Genomic DNA, 19,951 nt, shown 5'->3' on the forward strand with positions numbered 1-19,951 from the left:
GCATCTCATCTGCGTTTGTGGTAACTCTGCCTTCTGGAAGTTTGAGGCACATAATCTGCTTCCTCTGTGCCACAGATTTCTCCAGATTAAAAAAGAAATAAGTCGGGGCCTCCATTTCTTTTCATTGAAGGAAGCGAGACCCGACAAGAGCTCCTTTCACCCTTTCCTCTTGGAAGGAGCTCAGCTGAAGCGTCTTCTCCTGCAGCAGATGACCCTTATCAGGATCAGAGGCTTCCAGTTCCTGAACTGCTGCCTTGATTTTAGCAGTGGAATGGGAGGTGTATTGCTGACAAAGAACCCCCCCCCCCACTGAAGCCCCCCCACCATAAACCCCAGTCTACCTCATCTGCTTGATTACTGTGTGTCTCTTGCAAAAAAAGCACATCTATCCTTTTCTGAGCAGAAACTTCAGAGATTAATGCCCTTCTCTGTCTGTCCCCCCCACCATTAATGTTCAAAGACCCGATTTTAAGGTTCTGCATGGAGAAGTGAGAGAGAAGAAACAGGTACAGCGAAACAAGCAGAGGAGGACACCGGGTGATACATGATCAATTAACTTTTTTTGTTTTTCTAACAGGTCTACCAGTTCTTGCCTTTCTCAGTGTTGTAATGTACTTTTTAAGGCGGAAATGTTTTTTTTTTCATCCAAGAACCAACCAGTCTTTTCAATACGTCCACAGATTTGATGAACTTATCTGTGTCACTCACTTTGACAGACATTTTATGTTATATCATGGAAGTTGTTTGTGTATTCCTGTAGCTTTCACACACTGATGTAGCATCAGACTCTGATCCAAAGTCCATATCCTCTCCCTCACCTGATGCCTGGCTAATGAGCACTTCGTTGCTAAAAGCAGCATTTTCTATGCCTGCAGAGCTCGTAGAAGCTGCTTCCTCCACAAATTCCCTCAAATCAAAATCAAATCAAATCAGATTTATTTGTATAGCGCCAAATCATAACAAAGTTACATCAAACACTTTACATGTAGAGCAGGTCTAGACCAAACTCTTTATAAATGTATTTAAAGAGACCAACAGATCCCCCGAAGAGCAGGAAAAACTTCCAACCAAATTCCCTGCATCCACAGAAGCCTGTTGCTCAGACTGGATATGTTCCTCCCTGTCATGGCACGCACATCACCTCTCTCCGCCACAGGCCCGAACTCGGCACCATCAGGCGTGGCAATGCTCACGGCGTCACCCTAACCCACCGCAGCACCCGGCACTGCATCAGCCTCCTTGGGAAGGTGATCCGCCCGCCGCCCCCTGCACCTGATGTGTCCCACATTTCAGCTGACCTGAGCTAGTGGACACCATGTAGGAGCCATCACCGTACTCCACCCTGAAAGACACCTCCAGTGTTTGAGCAGGTGAGTCTCTTTGCATCCCAGACCCACCGTCAAACCCGCGTGGGATAAACGGCGGAACACCGGACACGGTGTAGAAGTGTAGAAGGAACTGACAGCGGGGACACCTACCCAAAAGCCTCCCTGATAAACACGCCGCTCTCTATCAGCTGATACACGACTACGACTTTGTTCATTCGCATCATGCCCTTCCTGTTCACGGTAACGTCGCTGTCCGGCGGCACTATCCGTACTCCTTGCCGGATAGACGGAGGTGACGTCACAGAGGACACCATTCCTCCTGAAAACTCAGAAAAAAACTCTCTCCCAAGGGAGAGAGAGAGAGAAGGAGAGGGAGGGAGAGAGAGAGAGAGAGAGGAGGAGAGGAGAGGAGAAGAGGAGGAGGGGAGGAGGGGAGGAAAGGAGAGAGGAGGAGAGGAGAGGAGAGGAGGAGGAGCTGATTTCCAGCTGTGATTCAGTGATTCACTTCAGAGCTGTAAGTGCCGTCTACATTTTCAATCTAATCAGAAGATTGAAATTATTCAGGCAGACCATCTCAGTGTGTGTGTGTGTGTGTGTGTGTGTGTGTAGATGTTGATGTTCAGGGATAGTTGCAGAAACAAAACACAGAGTTCCGTTCCTGTTTTTGTTTTTTTCAGATAATGTTGTGTAAATAAAGTTTTAGCTGCTCATGCTAATGCTAACTAATTTTGCTCATGGCTGCCACAACCGAAAAATAAAATAAAATAAAAACGCTGCAGAGCTGAAGTAGTTTCTGGTTCGGGTCCAGAACTGGAGCCAGAATCAGGTGTAACGTTGTGGTGGATTATGGGATGTAGATGTTGGTTCAGGTTTTGGCGAGGAGTGCAGTGAATGCATCGCATTCTTGTACCCAAACGCATCACAAACATGTCAGCAGGCAGAAAACAAAGGTCCCCTGCAATGCAGCAGAAACCGCAATTAGTATTTCAAACAGGGCTTTTCTTTGTGTGTGTGTGTGTGTGTGTGTGTGTTGAGGTGGATGGAGGGATGGGAGGAAATAAGAAAAAGGAAAGAGAGAGATCGAGTCACAATGGACTTGAGCTAATAAATCTGGGGAAAAGCGACACCTTAATTCCCTCTTAAAGCCTGATTGGGACGCAGCGAAGCGTGTGCACGCTCAACCAGGCACGCTAACACACACACACACACACAGATGTACACACAGAGCAGCATGGCTGGTGAGTAATGGGCCGGAGATGAGATGAGAAAGGGGCAGAAACAGAAACAAGAGAGTGAGGAGGGAAATCGTCCTTGAACAATTCATGTGATGAAAAGAAAGAACGAGGTTCGATCTGGACGAAGTCGGATCCGACAGCAACACGGAGGATCCCTGCAGAACCCTTCGGAAAAATAACCTCATCAATCTATTTTAAAAAATCATTATTTCTACATCGTAATATTTAAATCAGCTGACACACTGCTGCTGGTTGGAAGGCAATCTGTCCTCTCTCCTGATTGGGCGGTACAGTCCATCAGTCATGCTGTAGCCCCGCCCCCTAACCCCTCCCCTCCTTCCTGGTCTGTTTCCCTCAATCAGACGTCTCCAAATCCAATCCTGGATGTTTCCTGATTCAACAGCCGGGCTGGATGGCGATCAGTTGGAGCAGGAAACATCTAAAGCATGCAGGACAGCGGCCCTCCAGGACCGGAGCTGGACATCATGTCCATAAACTCATCAGGAAACGTTTACTGAGGAGGAGGAGGGACATTTTCCCATAGACTTCAATATTATCTAAGCTGGTTATCCAACCAAAAGTCTGAATATTAGCAGAAAATGATGAAGTGATGTCAGGCAGGTCTTTGTTGTTTTTGTTTGTTTGTACTGAAGCAGAACGATGTGACTGTGTGACAAACAGGAAACGCAGTTACACACATTTATGTAACAAAGTGGAGGATAATCTCTTCGGAGTGCGTGTATATATGTGAGGATTTAAGTGTGTGTCGTGTCAAGGCTCCTCGTCTGAAGGTGGACCGTTCATCTCGTCAGCCTCTGTGAGAGTGATCAGCACACACACACACTGATCATCAGTTTGACGTGATGGATTTTAATGTCGTTGTTGTTTACATCACAAACTGAATTCACTAATTGTGTGTTTATGATCATCGTCCTGTTTCCTGTTTTAAATCTAATCATATTTTATATATTAATGTAAAACTATTTCATTCATATAAAAACAGAAATGTTATAGTTTCAGGATAAAAATTCCTTTTATATGTGAATAAAAACAGTAATTTGGTTTTTTGTTGGTTGTTGTTGACATTTGGTGTGAAAATATTTCAGGTTCATTCTTTTGGTGTCTTTAACTGATGTGAAATGAAACATTCATATATTTCCTGTTTTCTCCGGAGTGTAAGAAGAGAGAACAGAACAGGGCAGATGGTTTTCAGCCACACTCCGAGGACCTGGAGGGAGAAACAGAGCGAGGCGGCAGCCCCTCTCCCCCGTCCTCCCCCGTCCTCCCTCTCTGCTTCTCACATGAATCTGTCGTTTCTTTTATTCCCTCCTCTCCTTCTTTTTTTTTTTTTTTTTTTTTACACCAAATCTTAATTTTTTTATATTATTATTTACAGGTATTTGCAGAGAATATGTGAATAAATCTGCAGTTATTTCTGAGTTTATGGCTGAAATAAACTCTGCTGTCTTTTCCTGCTCATTGTTGAAAGTTTCATGACACTGGAAGGAAAAAAAAAAAAAATTCCAGTTATGTTATTTCCACATTTTATACTTTCCAGTAAAAATGAGATTCTGTGTCTGACTCCTGCTGGCTTTCAGCTCAGAAAATACATTTCTAACGCCTGTTTCTCTTCGTTTCACAGACTGTGTGATTTCCACGTTTGTAATTCAATAATATCGTTTCTTGACATCCTCGTTCCGATCCAATTTTTCTGGACAGCCGGCCGAGAAACCGGCAGCAAGTAAAAATCCATACAAGGAAAAAAAGAAGTGAAGAAGTTTGATAAATCAAACGCAGCCTTTTGATTATGGGATGATGGAACATGTCAGTGATGCAGCACCTGACACATTTTGATAAACGCCCAGATCGAGACACTTCTCGATATTTGACTGGAATTTCCACAGTAAGGGAGACGGGACCATCTCCAACATTGTCAAAGAGCAAACGAGTGAAACGGACAGAAAGACAGGAAGCTGGGGGCGGAGGGGGGGCACACCTGTGTTGTAGTGTTTGGTGCAGTAACGTAGATCTTTCTCCTCCTTCAGGATGAACTGAGGTAACGTCAGGCCGTCGGCCACCTGCACCGCTCCCTTCTCGTCCCACTCAAAGATCAGATCGTTCATCGTGTAGCCGACTGGAGGAGAACAGGAAACAGGAAGTTAGACTCCTTTTACCCCGAGGAAGAGGAAGAGGAAAAATTCAGTTTCATCTCATGTTGATGTGAAATAAAGATCAGTTCTGCATGAGGAAGAAAAGAAAGTAAAAAACAAATAGAAAAAAGAAAAGGACAAAAGGAGAAGAGTCAGAGGAGAGGAACAGAAGGAAGAAAGGAAAGGTCAAAGGAAGAAAGAATGGACGAAAAACAAATCACAGGAAGGTTAAAAATGTTGCATCTCCAAAAAAAACTCAACATGACGAAAATTTCCCCTCAGATAAAGTGGACAGTGTCACCAAAATATCTACACCTGTCGAGACCAGTTCAGACCAGCTGAGACCAGTTCAGACCAGTTCAGACCAGCTGAGACCAGTTCAGACCCGTTCTGATCTGCTCAGACCAGTGCAGAGCAGCTCAGACCAGTTCAGAGCAGCTCAGACCAGTTCAGAGCAGCTCAGAGCAGCTCAGACCAGTTCAGAGCAGCTCAGACCAGTTCAGAGCAGCTCAGACCAGTTCAGAGCAGCTCAGACCAGCTCAGACCAGTTCAGAGCAGCTCAGACCAGTTCAGAGCAGCTCAGACCAGTTCAGACCAGCTGAGACCAGTTCAGACCAGTTCAGACCAGCTGAGACCAGCTGAGACCAACTCAGACCAGTTCAGAGCAGCTCAGACCAGTTCAGACCAGCTGAGACCAGCTGAGACCAGTTCAGACCAGTTCAGACCAGTTCAGAACAGTTCAGACCAGCTCAGACCAGTTCAGACCAGTTCAGAGCAGTTCAGACCAGCTCAGACCAGTTCAGAGCAGCTCAGACCAGTTCAGACCAGCTCAGACCGGCTCAGACCAGCTCAGACCAGCTCAGACCAGTTCAGACCAGCTCAGACCAGCTCAGACCAGCTCAGACCAGTTCTGATCTGCTCAGACCTGGTTGACCTGGTCTAGCCTCAGCTGCGGTAAAATTCTACACTGGAGGAACTTCCCTCTCTGTGGTTGCTAGGACAACAGGGATGCTGTAACCATGGTGATGATCTGAGTCTGATAAATTTGGATGAAGACCGGAGGTGGAAGGTCCGATCAGGTGGATCCAGTTCTGATCAGAGACCTGATACGACCTGATCAGGATCAGAGTGTTGCAGCTGCTGTTTCTCTCATTCTGCTCACGTCAGCTACAAGAAAGAAAAAGCCGAAAGAAATCTATCTATCTCATATCTGCGCCCCCCCTCCAGCTGCTGGGTGACAGATCCACTCAGTGTGTGTGACTGTAATTACTCACAGCTCTCCAGCTGCATGATGCAGGTCTGCACGTCCATGGGGAAGTTCTTCAGGTCCATGGGACAGGCCAGCACCAGCGTTATTCTGCAGACACACAGGCAGCATCACTTAGACTAAGAGGATTATCAGCAGCTTTATCGGTTACTCAACCGCCGTGTTTGAACTGGATCAGGATGAAAACCTTTCTCTGTCTCTGGTCTTCAAATAAAATCTGTTCTCCACACGGATTAAAGGAGAACGAAACGCAAACAAAAGCTGCAATAATCAGCGCTGTGTCGTCGGACTAATGTCGCACTAATTCAACGATAACGGAGGATTAGACTGGATCGGCTCTGAAACTATTAGTCACCGCTTCAATTAGTATATCAGCAGGAGATCTGTGGATAAGATGAAGAATAAGGACACTTCCTGTTGCTCTGAGGGATTCACCTCCTCCATTAAAGAAGAGCATTCATCCTCCAGTGAAAGCAGTCCCCAGCGGAGGACTGTCCAGGCTCAAAGGCAGTCCAGGTCTACCATGACTACAAAGACTGCCATAGACCAGGTCCTCTAGAGGAGTCCGGGTCCTCTAAAGGAGTCCGGGTCCTCTAAAGGAGTCCGGGTCCTCTAAAGGAGTCCGGGTCCTCAGGAGGACTCCGGGTCCTCAGGAAGAGTCCGGGTCCTCTGGAGGAGTCCGGGTCCTCTAAAGGAGTCCGGGTCCTCTGGAGGAGTCCGGGTCCTCTAAAGGAGTCCGGGTCCTCTGGAGGAGTCCGGGTCCTCTAAAGGAGTCCGGGTCCTCTGGAGGACTCCGGGTCCTCTGGAGGACTCCGGGTCTTCTAAAGGAGTCCGGGTCCTCTGGAGGAGTCCGGGTCCTCTAAAGGAGTCCGGGTCCTCTGGAGGAGTCCGGGTCCTCTGGAGGAGTCCGGGTCCTCTAAAGGAGTCCGGGTCCTCTGGAGGAGTCCGGGTCCTCTGGAGGAGTCCGGGTCCTCTAAAGGAGTCCAGGTCCTCTGGAGGAGTCCGGGTCCTCTGGAGGAGTCCGGGTCCTCTGGAGGAGTCCGGGTCCTCAGGTGGAGTCCGGGTCCTCTGGAGGAGTCCGGGTCCTCAGGAGGAGTCCGGGTCCTCTGGAGGACTCCTTGTCCTCTGGAGGACTCCGGGTCCTCAGGAGGAGTCCGGGTCCTCAGGTGGAGTCCGGGTCCTCTAAAGGAGTCCGGGTCCTCTAAAGGAGTCTGGGTCCTCAGGAGGACTCCGGGTCCTCAGGAGGAGTCCGGGTCCTCAGGTGGAGTCCGGGTCCTCAGGAGGACTCTGGGTCCTCTGGAGGAGTCCGGGTCCTCAGGTGGAGTCCGGGTCCTCAGGAGGACTCCTTGTCCTCTGGAGGACTCCTTGTCCTCTGGAGGAGTCCGGGTCCTCTGGAGGAGTCCGGGTCCTCAGGAGGACTCCTTGTCCTCTGGAGGACTCCGGGTCCTCTAAAGGAGTCCGGGTCCTCAGGAGGAGTCCGGGTCCTCTCAGGTCCCCTGGACGATGTGGCCCACTGATTCATCTCTTTCGTCCTTTTTCTGTCTGTGGAAACGTCGTTCTTCTTCACTGCTGGCTGAGCAGACGTGGACCAACGTGGGAACGAGGCTGATCTGTGAGACATTTGAAATTAAAACGTTCGAGGAGAGCCGGTCGTCATCGTGGTGACACACTGAATTTCAGGAAGCAAAATTAATTGCTTCTGTCACTCGAAGGAAATGTGTCAGCAAAAAATTCAACTTTTCCTCTTTTTTACCTCAGAAATGTATGAAAAAGCATTTTTATAACTGATACGATGCATTAATGAAATGAAAGACTTTTATTCTAAAATGTATCATTTGAAAAATAAAAGACGTCCTCCAACATTATTACGACTCCACATTTGATTATTAATTAGTCGCTTCCTGACACTTCAGAACTATCTTTGTTTTCATGAACTATGTTGGTTCTCCATATCAACACAGTATTTTGTGATTTCATTAGTGGGTTTTTAGTTTGGTTGAGTATAAATTCCACCAACGGACAGACCAGATATCTTAACTACTTTATAATTGTTCACTCAACACATATTTTTGTGGATTAATATACAGACTAACTCCAGATTTGAAAGTTTTGAATCTCTTTTTGGATTTTTCTTTGTGTATTTTAAAAAAATCTGTCTTCATATTCAGAAGCAGCTGATTCTCTCTGCGGTTCAGTGAAGAGTTTGTTCTCTGGATGAACTGAGGACGTTTCACGCTGTTTGTGTGCGCTGGTTGCTTTGAGATGTTTAATTGTCAAACGGTCCGAGTTCCAGCGACCGTCGTTGGCTCCTGATCTGGTCCTGCTGTATTTCTGCAGACTTGACAGGTTGTCGTGACGTGAAGGTGATTTAGCTGCACACGCTCGGCCCGTCTGTGCTGCTGCTACAACAACAGCCGTCCGGCCGGCCTGATGTTCCAAATAAAGTTTGCCACGTTAGCAGATTGTTACAAGCCCCTGACAGAGTGCTGAATATGTATTACACACATAATGTCGTCTCCACAGATGTCCCAGTTTTCTCAGAGAGGACTCGCTGTGGTTTCTGTGTCGACACCTCGACACCAGATGCTGACAGAGGTAATGCCTTGCTTTATGCTCCCGCTGCTTCAGGGGGATTCAACCTCAAACCCTGAAGGGACTTTTGTGGTTTTGTTCCAGGACGTGGGAAACATTAGATTACAACTGAAGGACAGATGCTGGCGGTTAGTTTTTTCTTTTTGTTTCTTTTCTTGCTTTTGCTGAATCGAGAAATGTTCTGCTTCCTAATCATAATCACATTAACACGTCAGCCGTCAGCGGTGTGTGTTTAGAGTTAAGATGAAACTCCAGAATCTTACTGAAGTTCTAAGTATGTGACGGATGTTTGTTGATGATTAACTGTTGGAAAGTTAAATTCTTTATTTTAGAGCAGACACCGAATAACCACAGAGCTGAATCATCTGAGAGGAAGCTCTTCGTGTCTCTGCAGTTTAATCTCAAAACGTTCACTTCCCTCTTCCCTTCACGCTGCTCCACTGTTGAACGGAAAAACATCAAAAAAGACAAAAACCGAGTAAACAACATTTACAGGCAGAGCCCTCCGCCCCCCCCACCCCTGGACAGTTTAATATCCCCAGCCGTTGAGATCAAGCTGATCAACGGAGGGTTCATTCTGTTGTTGTCAAGTTAAAAAATGAAAGCGGCGCAGCCAGAGAGCAGGATTCATCCCTTTCCTGACGATATTTCTAAAGGACCAATCTCGCTCCTTCCTCTTGCTGGACATGGAGGTGAAAACTGAGGTTGATAACGGATCAGGCTCGCGGCTGGAATACTAACAGGCTGAGTAGATTACCGCGGCCGCTGCAGCGCTCTCCATTCGCCCCTGAGCTGAGGCAATAAAAGGAGAGGAGAGGGAGGCTGAAGGCGACCATAACTCTGGGAGCCTTGAAGGGGACGTGTTGGTGATGCAAAAGGAAAAAACCGGCAGGAAATAAAAACCTCGGACGACGAAGGTCCTCTCTTCATCACTCTCCACCATCCATCAGAGGTTTATAACTGTTTTTATATCACCTCCAAACTTTTCTATCACTGATCTGTCCAATTGGATTCTGCTGTCGTGGTTCCATCAGTGAGTTTGAGTATGAGGACGAACATGGCTGCTGAGGAAGGCCGCACTTCTCCTCATCCAGAGATAAGAAGGCCCGTTAATTCAAATAACGACATAATTGTCCCATTGCCTCCTAAGAGCAAAGCTTCACTGTGGAACATAATAAATCCTGTTACCTCGAAGTAACATATCTCGAGATAATGACGATTATCTCGTTATCTCGATGATAACGAGCAGAAAGAATTATCATAATATCTTCAGATCACAGAGATCGTTAGCTTGAGATCATTTCGAGTTTTGTTTGAGATAACAAGATAATTAAATAACAAAGTTCGTGAAAGAATTAATTATCAAACGTTAGAAAACAAATCTTCAATTATCTCATTATATCGAGATAATGAGAGCGATACTATTATCTTCAATTATTGTTAGCGCGAGATGAGACAATTACCTCGTTAGTGGGAGAAAAAATAAATGCCGGTTATGTAAAGAGATAATTAAGCATTCAGATCGAATTATCTCTACTTGAGAAAAAAAATCTCTGTTCCAGAATGAAATAATTATTTCTTTATCTTTGGATCTGCTGAGCTGCTCCTCCCTTCTGAGGAATAATTATCACGTTACCATGAATTAACAAAGCTTGGTTTGATAATTATTCTGTTAACTAGAGAAAACTGACCTTCTAACTTTGAGATAACTAATCTTATCTCGAGATAACGAGATCAACGTGACAAAACTTCTGTTATGCAAAGAGATAATTATTCTGTGATCTCAGAAAAAATATTTGGCCTTTCTCAGCTTCCGTAGAGGGAGAAACACAAAGTAAGTCGCAGTACGATGCCCTGAGATAATGAGATGTGGCCCCGCCCACTCACCGTATGCTGTACAGCACGTTTCCGTTCTTGGAGATCCGCAGCAGCTTGTTGTCGGTGGTCACCTCGTGGAAGTTGGCCCCCTTCTCGTTGGCGAAGAACAAGTCAGGCTTCCAGATGGAGTCCAACATGGAGGGGTCGAGGTCCAGCGAGTCGTCGGGGTACTCGCTGTACGCCAGCCGGGGGTCGTTCCACTGCTGCCTCAGGAAGATGTTCACCCTGTAGTCCTGACAAAAGACCAGATCACAGAGTCAGAGACGACAGGTTGATTAAGAATACTGATAATTAACATTCATCACATTTACAGCCAGTTTACAGATTCACTCTTCATAATATCAGGACATATATGTTGTATTCTTCATTTCTTTCTTTAATAGACAGAATATATATATAAAGTTGCATATATGATGAATTTCAGGTGATTATATGTGCCCCATGTTTTCATGTACATCATGAGATTTATTGCTTTTCTTCAAAATGGCAGCAGTGAGCAGACATTCAGAGGCGGAAGGTCGAGGCCTTAGCGGGATATTGATTCCTCTGAATTAGAAATGACTGAACAGGTTTGAAGTCCGATTCAGAAAAGAGGCTTTGATAAACGAGGAACATGACTCATGTGACGAGATGCTGCCTTCAGGACTGAAGGAGCCAGAGCTCAGTGTGACGCTCCAAAATTAAACAAGTACACAAAAACAGAAGAAACATCCTCACAAACAACACAACCAGTCAGGCGTATCTCTGAGCTCATATTATCCCATCAACATCAGCCCACTGTCTCCGCCCACGGGCGCCTCTACCAGCCCGCCGAGATGCGTCGGAGGGAAATCCATTCAGCTCAGAAATTGATTTGCACAAGAGTTGGAAAATATGTCTCACAGAAACACATCGAGCAGGAGGAGGAACAAGGAAGAAAGGAATGAAGGAATGAGATGGAAAGATGAAGGAAAAGGGCGATAAAAAGGTGCTGACTCAAGACAACGTAACGCCACTCAGACCGAATGGTGGACGGACGGCGCCACGGCCGGAGGAGCAGGGTGTTCTGGTTCAGGCCGAGTTGTGGCTTCCAGCTGTCACAGAATCCTCCTCAGCCTCCAAGACCACGTTCCAAATCCCTGCAGGGTCGGATCAAGTCGTGCAGGCTTTTGTCTTTCGCTGCTGCTGACAATGATAAAGCACCACCATAAACAGACTGGAGGGATCCGAGCAGATGGATGAGGACGGCGTCCCAGCTGAAGGTCACCGAGCTGCTCCGCCATCTTTAGTCTCATACAGGGAGACGGAGGACAGGCTGCAGGTTTCAGACACCGGGCTTCTGGGTCGGAGGCATCTGTTGGGGCTTCGGCGGGGTTTGTTCTTTAAACGCGACAAGACGCCTTCTCAGAGACTTGTCTCAAACAAATTGGCTGAAAGCTCGTCTGGTTTTTGAAACAGGAATAATTCAGAGATGTCACGACTGTGTGACTGACAGACCAAACCACCCAATCAGGACAGAGTACAGATCAGCTCAGCTCCTCCCTCTACTCTAAATATGGTCAAAACAAACAAAGAAACCGGAGACGGCAACAGACATCCAAACTGAATGTTTCAAAATGGCGGCTCACACGCTGGATTGGTCGGTTGAAGGTTACCGTCTGTATCGAGTAGAGAAACAAGTCTGTGAAATGGCGGCAGACAAAGAGCGTTACTTCCCGTCCCCATCGCTCTCCCTCTCTCAGTCCAGGTGGACAACATTAAGCGCTGCTGCCTATCGCCCTCCAACCAGAGAAGGAGCCTCTTCATTTCAGTCGGACTTCCATCTCCCTAATTGTCAATTATTCTCAGAACACGGAGCTCGGCCGCCCGGCCTGAACGGAGTCGTCATTAAGCTGCACGGCGTGGCAGAAAGGCATCGGCGGGACGAGAGGCAGCCGTGCCAGCAGCCTCAGCGGGTGGCATTTAAAGGAGCAATCAGCCATGGCGAGCGGCGCCCCCTCCACCGTTTATCACTGTTTATTAGACCGAATATCTCACATGAAACAAATGAGTGTGACCTTTCACGAATGAGCCGCCGTTTCTTCTGCTGGAGAAAATGATCAACAACCCGAGATGGCGCCGAAACAAGCAGCTGATGGAGCGAGAAAAGGACCATCAGTCAGAGGAACTGAAGTCTTCACCTTCAGCCATCTTGAGTTTCATGTGACCTTTAAACCCTTCAAGCTTCCCACCAAATCTGACTCGACAATCATTTGGTGTAAACGTTGAATTCTGCGACTCGGAGACTGAAAGATGAGCCGAGTGAAGATGAATCATGTCAAACTGAAGATTCCAGAGAGAAGCTCAGATCAGTGATGTTTCAGTCAGAGTTGTGTTTGAGTTGCAGGAAGTTTTCTGGTTTTACTCCTTTTGGGAGAAAACGATAATTAATCAGACATAACTGTCTGTAATGTCCATTTTTTTGGTGAGCCTCCACTTGTCCAGTTGGGTTTTACAGTTTCTGTCTTTCATCCATTTCATCACGTTGGATTTCAGTCGGAGCTGCAGCTTTTGGTTTGTTCTCATCTCATGAAAGCCTTTTAATGGTTTCAGTAAAGCAGCTGGTTGGATGGTCGAAGTCCTTTGGCCCTTAAACTGTCAGCTTCATTGGTCAGAGGCTCTTCAGTGCTGCACGTGGACAAACAAGTGCAGTAACCTGTGGGGGGCGCTGCATTCGAGGACTAAAATGACGGGACGTAAATGTGGAGAAAAGGAATGATTTCAGGAATTAACTTTGTGGTTGACTAATTCATTTAAAAAATGATGATTGTGAATGTCTCCTGAAAATGGATGAAAATGCTGCAGCCGGAATACACCAACGCTGAAGTGTGACCCTGAAATCATCGTCCACCACCACCAAGAGCCGCCAGACAACAAGAGCACGTATTAAACTCAGGAAGAGACCGCAGTCTTCCAACAACTGCAGCCACGCCGGTCAGGCCTTCCTGCTGGTGCTCAGCTAGGAGGTTAGAGAGGCGCCAACATTATGGCAGCACATCTGTTGTGCTCGGCCAAAGCTGCCCCGGCGGAGGGAGCGAGAGGAATTCACCAGCAGCATCATGAGACGACAGTTCAACCCAGAACAGGAAACGTCAGAGAGGTTTGACCGGTCGATAACAAAACACAGACGCCATTTTTAGACCAGCACTATCCGTCCAATGTCACACGTACACGTTATTATTGTAACCATGGCGACTGAGTTCATCCAACGCTGAGGAAGGACTTATTTTAAAATCAGCATCTTTTTTTCTAAACCAGACCAAGACAACACCGGTGTCATAGTAACCATGACGACGAAGGAAGGTTTACCGAATATGATTCAGTAATATCACAGATGTCCAGTCCTCAATGATGGCTTACAACAAGGAGTGTGTGTCTGTATGTGTGTGTGTGTGTGTGTGTGTGTGTGTGTGTGTGTGTGTGTGTGTGTTTTGCAGACAGAGCTCCATCATCAGTGCTGTTGGTTCGACTACGTGAATGTTTTCAGAATGAAGAGAAAGAAGGACAGGAAGTGAGGGACGGAGAAAACAAACGACAGGGTCAGGGACAGAAGGGCTTGTTCACATATCCAAGTGTGTGTCCGAGTGTGTGTGTGTGCGTGTGTGTGTGTGTGTGTGTGTGGGAGAGAGAGAGAGTCAAAGAGCGAGCGAGCGGGGAGAGCACTGAAACAGGAATAAAGTCGTGGACGGCCGGGACTTGAACAAGCACTGCGCCATTCGACCAACTCCATCCATCACCAGGCTCCGGCCCCAGCAGCACGATGTGTGTGTGTGTGTGTGTGTGTGTGTGGAAGATGGAGGGACACAGAGCTACACACTGTGATGAGCACCGTCCTCGGCTTCCTGCCTTTTTCCTGCTGAACTTTAAAATAGATTTTCTGCTTCAATAAGATCTGAAGATTATTTCAGTTGATTAAAGATTCAGATCCACATGATTGACACGACGCTCTGCCTGACAGGCGCTGAGCAGGGACACAAAGCCCACACAGCCCCCCAGTTTTATTCATAGTTACCTGTTTCCTCCTTCCTTCCTCATCCCACTTCAATCTGACACGTTTCCTAATTTCCACTTTTTGTGTGTTTCAGGCACATTTGTTAGCTCGAACAGCTGATCCGACTCTAAATTCAGTTTCAGTGTCGTTCGCAGAAATATTACATTTCACATTTATTTTGAAAATACAGGACAATCCCATATTTCCTGTATCGATGTGTCATTTCCTGAATTTATTGATGTCACCTGTGATGTCACACAAGTTTAACCACGCAGCGGTTGTGTTGCTTTGCTGCTCTGTGATGTTGAATAGTTCATGCATATTAACACTAATGGATTTCCTGTGTAATGAATAAGAGTCCCCCCCCAACACACACACACACACACACACACCTCCCCCACCTTCTCTGCTTCCCAACCTAAAACCAGTCACGACAGCATTGCGCTGTTATGCAAATGTCCGCGGTGCTAATTCGCTCTTTCAAATGAGGTGATGGAAATGGGAGACGAGCTCAATGAGGCGGAGACTGTTCCAAAAGGGGGGGGGGGCTTTTTGAATGCACCGAATTTCAGCGTGATGCGGCCACCGTTTAAATTAATCGCATTTTTCAGGGCAGAGTAACTCGGGCTGAAATGGAACCACGAAGAAATGTGACAGTTTCCATTAGATGCCCAACCACCCACAACCGCACACTCACACACACACACACACACACACACACACAATATTGTGTATAAATAATGGTAAATTTGCATGTCAAGTTGCATTACAAAGATAATGGAGCTTACCATTGTTGTTTCAGCGATGGAGCCAAAACTGTTGATGAAAATGTTGCAGGTTACGTTCACAGGCGGCCCTGCAGAGGACAGAAGAGACGGACAGAGACGGATGAGTTACAGAATGATCAGAGCATCAGAAAACAGGAAGTTACATCAGAGTCGGCCAATCGGGAAACACCTATGAGGTAAAACTTATGGAGGCCATGTTTTTTACTCAGAAGTTCAGGTCAAAGTTCAGGTGTCCAGCCGTCTCACCCTGAGACCAGAAGACCAGACGAGGTGTTTGACCGTCAGCAGCAGAAAGACGTGGAAACATCTCAGTGAAACTAGAGAAGAAGAAAATCAATCTCCTTTATGTTGCTGCTCAAACTCAATGTTGATGAACAGAGTCATTTCAAAGGGAACCACGAGGCCCCGCCCCCCGGAGGAGGCACGCCGTGTTTCAAGGTGAAGGTAAATGAAGAGCACTCAGGCCTTTTGCCTTTTGCTGTGGCTCCATTGATTTGCTGTATTACCATCTTGTACAAACACTAATGCGATTAGCTGGGCGGCGGGACCGGCAGAGCGCCGAGGAGCGTGGAGGACGGCCAAATGGAGGACATGATGTTGGCGCCCAGAGCCAAACCAAAATCCCAGACTCCAGTTCTGACAGAGTTCTGACAGACACCGAGGAGGAAACACTCCTCCTGTGATTTATCCATCAGAAGACATCAGCCAATCAGAGGAGAGGAGCCGAACCAACAGTGAGCCGAGTGTTTGTTTGTTGTTTCCGTCTTTTCTGGACTTCCTTTGAGCCTTCCGGCTGAACGGGAATAAAAGGCGCTGCTGAGTGAACTGATGTTAATCCTCTGTGGGGAAAAACACATAAAGCCCTGATCACACTCCATTATGATGAACATTCAGTACGTTTCCATTCATCATTAGAGACATTAGAGCCAACGAGCTGATGCTTCATTATTATAGCTCCAGAGGAACCAGAGGGGAAAAAAGAAATGCAATTCTGCACTTCTCATATAGAAATATATTAAAATCTTTGTCTGGGAATTAATTAGATCACAGCCTGATTTTTTGTAATCAGATTACTGTAATCCCTTTATATTTAATCCACTCCTCATCAACCCCACTGTGGGCTTTAATGCTGTGCTGGATAACAACATGTACATTATTAATGAGGGATCAGTTCAGTCCACTTCTGATACACGGTGATGTGATTTAAGGTCAAACAATGTCTCATGTAAACACACACACACAATTTGTGTTAAATGTCCCTGACTAAACTTGGTGTCTAATTCCACTCGCTGGCGGCGAGCTGGGAACGAAGGAAGGGGTCTGGATTATTGTGATGGCCAATTACTCTCTCTGTCACAGTCTGAGGACCGCTGGAGGCCAGGGTGAGGGGGGGGGTATAATCATCACACACACACTCACACAGACACACACACTGTGGTTAAGCCATGGAGAGGAATCATAGGGCTGAAGATGGATGGTATTGTTAAGAAAGAAAAAAAATCATGAAAGCTGGCCGGAGGCGCTCATTCCCTCTGAGACTTAAATGTAAGGCATCTAATTAGAACCAACAATAGATTACTCTGACTGTGTGAGCAAAACAGAAGAATGAAAGCCATAAAGACGCACTTTCAGATATTAAATCAACCATGTTTCCAGCAGATGACATCAGGGGAGGAGGAAATGAGTCTGTGGACCTTCTGGTGCCCACCATGTTTTTCCCATAGACTCCAATACACTCACTCATCTTCATCTGCTTGGGCGAAGGTTCACCCTGAACGGGTCCCCGGTCCATCACAGGCCCAACACACAGAGACATACAGAGACCAACAACCACTCACACTCACATTCACACCTACGGTCAATTTAACGTCGACAGTTAACCGAGACGTGCATGTCTTTGGACGGTGGGAGGAAACCCACGCAGACACGAGGAGAACATGCAAACTCTGCACAGAAAGGACCCAGGCCGGGAACCGAACCTGCAACCTTCTTATTGTGACAGCGCTAACCACTACAATCTGACTTATTTTAAAAACTGTGGATTAACCGCCCTCTTTGGATAGAATGGGAGACCAGAATCCAGGTCCAGGTTTAGAGTTGTGTTTGTGATTTTATTTTCAGGCTCAGTCCAACAAAACAGAATAAAATCTTGATTTAAGATGATCATAACTCTGATGACAGAAATCAGATGATCTGGTCTCCAAAATCAAGGACAATAACATAGACAGCACTGAGGTAGACTTGACTAGTTTATAAAACCTGACATGTTGGACTTTGGACTTGAGGGGAACCTGATGGAAGCTGTGTGACGAGCCAAAGGTGATTAAAAAAAAAAAGAGAAAAGAGTTAACATTAAAAAGGTTAATAATGTTGTGATTCAGCTCAGGCGGAGCTGCTCCACCTTCATCAACAAGTAAATAAAGAAAGTGCCGTTGTGCTGACTGTGTCTGTGAGTGAGAGGATCGGAGGGTTTCTCCATAAAGCAGCTGGTATTACATTAGCGCTGTGTTTCAGGCCCAACTCCGGCCCTCAGACAAACTTCCACCACATGCTGGCTTTGTACAAAATCCCTGCTTCGAAATCCTCTGGCTCCGTGACGGGAGGGGGGAGGCCAAGATTTGTCTTTACAGCCGGGACAGAAAAATAAAATCAAATGAATACAGCTGGAGTTCACCTCCTCCATCTGCCTCTCCCTCTTCTCTACCACAGCAGTTCATTCAATACCCAGAGAGAGACGGAGCGGCTTTTACTGCCCTCCAATAAAAGACAGGAGACGTGAGAGCGGCGGCTCATTAACCGGAGGACAGGCCGGACATGTGCATTCGATCCCCACGTGTACATGAAGTTAAATCACCACCTTTTGCTAAAGAGAACCAAGAAATGAGCGCTGTCCCAGTAACCAAGGCAACAGGTCCACATGTGTAATGCTGTAACCACGACAACCGACGACAGTGAATCTGACAGTCTCATCGACAAAAATGAGTAAAACTAATTAGACACAAAATGGTGAGCAGATTATAATCCAGAAATCCAGACTCATCCGATTCTGTCTGGTCAGTTCAGACTGAATGTTTCCTTCCTCTCTGTTTGGGTCGTTTCTGTTTTTATCTGATCAGGAGTTCTGCTCAGTAATGATGAAAAATCCGCTCTTTATTCTGTCAACACAACAAACTCACAAACATTCAGGACTGATCCACAGATGGACTAACTTCGGTCATCAGTGTCTTTATTCTCCCATGTTGGGACTCGGCCGTGTATTTTATCTTATCTTCTTTCAGCACCATGTTTGGTGGGCATCGGTTTCATCTCCTCATTTTTCAACTCAGAGCAGAACTGACAGGAGAGAAGAGTGTTCGGTGGTTATCCAGGAAGTAGATAGTGGAAATAGAGATGGTATGGAGATGACAGGCTGATAAACCTGCCAGGGAAGTGTCTGTAATTGCTTTTTTAATGATTAATAGTTTGGCGGCTTTTTGAGCCCCCCCCCCTTTACAGATTCCATTCTCGTGTCAACTTAACGTCTCATCCTTGTTGTGATTTTTAAAGCAATGCTGAGCTGCAGACGGTTCCCCGGCTCATGAAGTTCCTCATGAAGGTAGACCTCTATGTGGTCGATTCAAATTTATCCAGGTGTCGTATCAGTCAGGTCTGAGTCCACGAGAACTGCTCAGTCTGGATTCAGCAACAAAGCAGTCAAAGCCCCGCCCACCTGGACCTACCGCCGAGGGAGCATCAGGACTCGCTGCAGCCGCCATCATCATCAGCCAGCCGTGGTGGCGGCGGTTTGATGCCCATCTGTCAGCGGTGATTCTGACAAAGGGAGGCAGGCCGTCTGTGAGGGGAACAGCGGCGCTCAGCTGTCCGAGTCAGACGAGCAGATTTTAACTTTTGATGAGCTCAGGAAGTCAAACTGTCAGATGTTGTTGGTGGAAAGAGGAAGTTAAATCCAGATCGGTTCAGACAAGTTTGAGTTCTGGATTCATTCAGCTGGACCTTTATGTCCTGAAGGCCGAGGGCGTCCAATGATTAAGTTTAATTTCTCTGTTGGACAAGTTTCTGTTTAAAATGGAGAAAAGTTCAGAAGATTTTGGGCCATTGAAAAGAATCTAAAAGCTGCAAATCCTCTTTATTTCCACAAAAGATCATCAAATGGATGGATCAGCTGAGGGGACAGTGAAAAAGTTTTCATTTTGCCGCCATATTGAAATACACAAAGACCTGATGATGTCATGGTGACATCATAGCAGCATGATGACACTTTGGCCTCCGCTCTGATTTGTTATCATCGTCCTTGCTGTCACAGCGCGATCCTCGGTGAACTCTCACATCATCACATTACTGCTCTGAGCGTCAGACTGTTGAGGTCAGATGGAAAAGTTGAATAAAGAAATAAAACGGGGGTCAGAAGGAGGTCAGTGAGACGGACAGGAAGTGGAAATCAAGCCGCCAAAACATCTCCTTATTTCTCTTCTAGTGTGACACCACCGCTGTGTTTCCTTCGGACTTTCCCGACGCCACACAGCATATTTATCCCACCTTTATTCAGACACATCGGCCCGCTGGGACTCATCTTCACCAGCAGCCACCCCCATCGTCAGCGCTGCCATCACAGGGCCCAATTAGCTGGTCCCCCCATCGGCCTGCCCCGGCACAAATCCCTTTCACAACCCCGTCCCCATCGAGGAGAACCTGGAACTAATGAAG

General features: G+C 46.6%; 1 protein-coding gene across 1 annotated transcript in view; it reads right to left on the reverse strand.

Moving 5' to 3' along the window:
* glra1 (glycine receptor, alpha 1) overlaps positions 1–19,951 on the reverse strand; it is a 65,249-nt gene that overhangs the window by 16,479 nt on the left and 28,819 nt on the right. Inside the window, exons 3-6 of the mRNA XM_029513076.1 lie at positions 15,248–15,315; positions 10,460–10,683; positions 5,988–6,070; positions 4,560–4,697 (exon numbers count right to left, since the gene is read on the reverse strand). Coding sequence (XP_029368936.1) covers positions 4,560–4,697; positions 5,988–6,070; positions 10,460–10,683; positions 15,248–15,315 — 513 coding nt within the window. The remainder of the gene's footprint in view (positions 1–4,559; positions 4,698–5,987; positions 6,071–10,459; positions 10,684–15,247; positions 15,316–19,951) is intronic.

Source organism: Echeneis naucrates, chromosome 10 (genome assembly GCF_900963305.1).
Source record: "Echeneis naucrates chromosome 10, fEcheNa1.1, whole genome shotgun sequence".
Lineage (NCBI taxonomy): Eukaryota > Metazoa > Chordata > Actinopteri > Carangiformes > Echeneidae > Echeneis > Echeneis naucrates.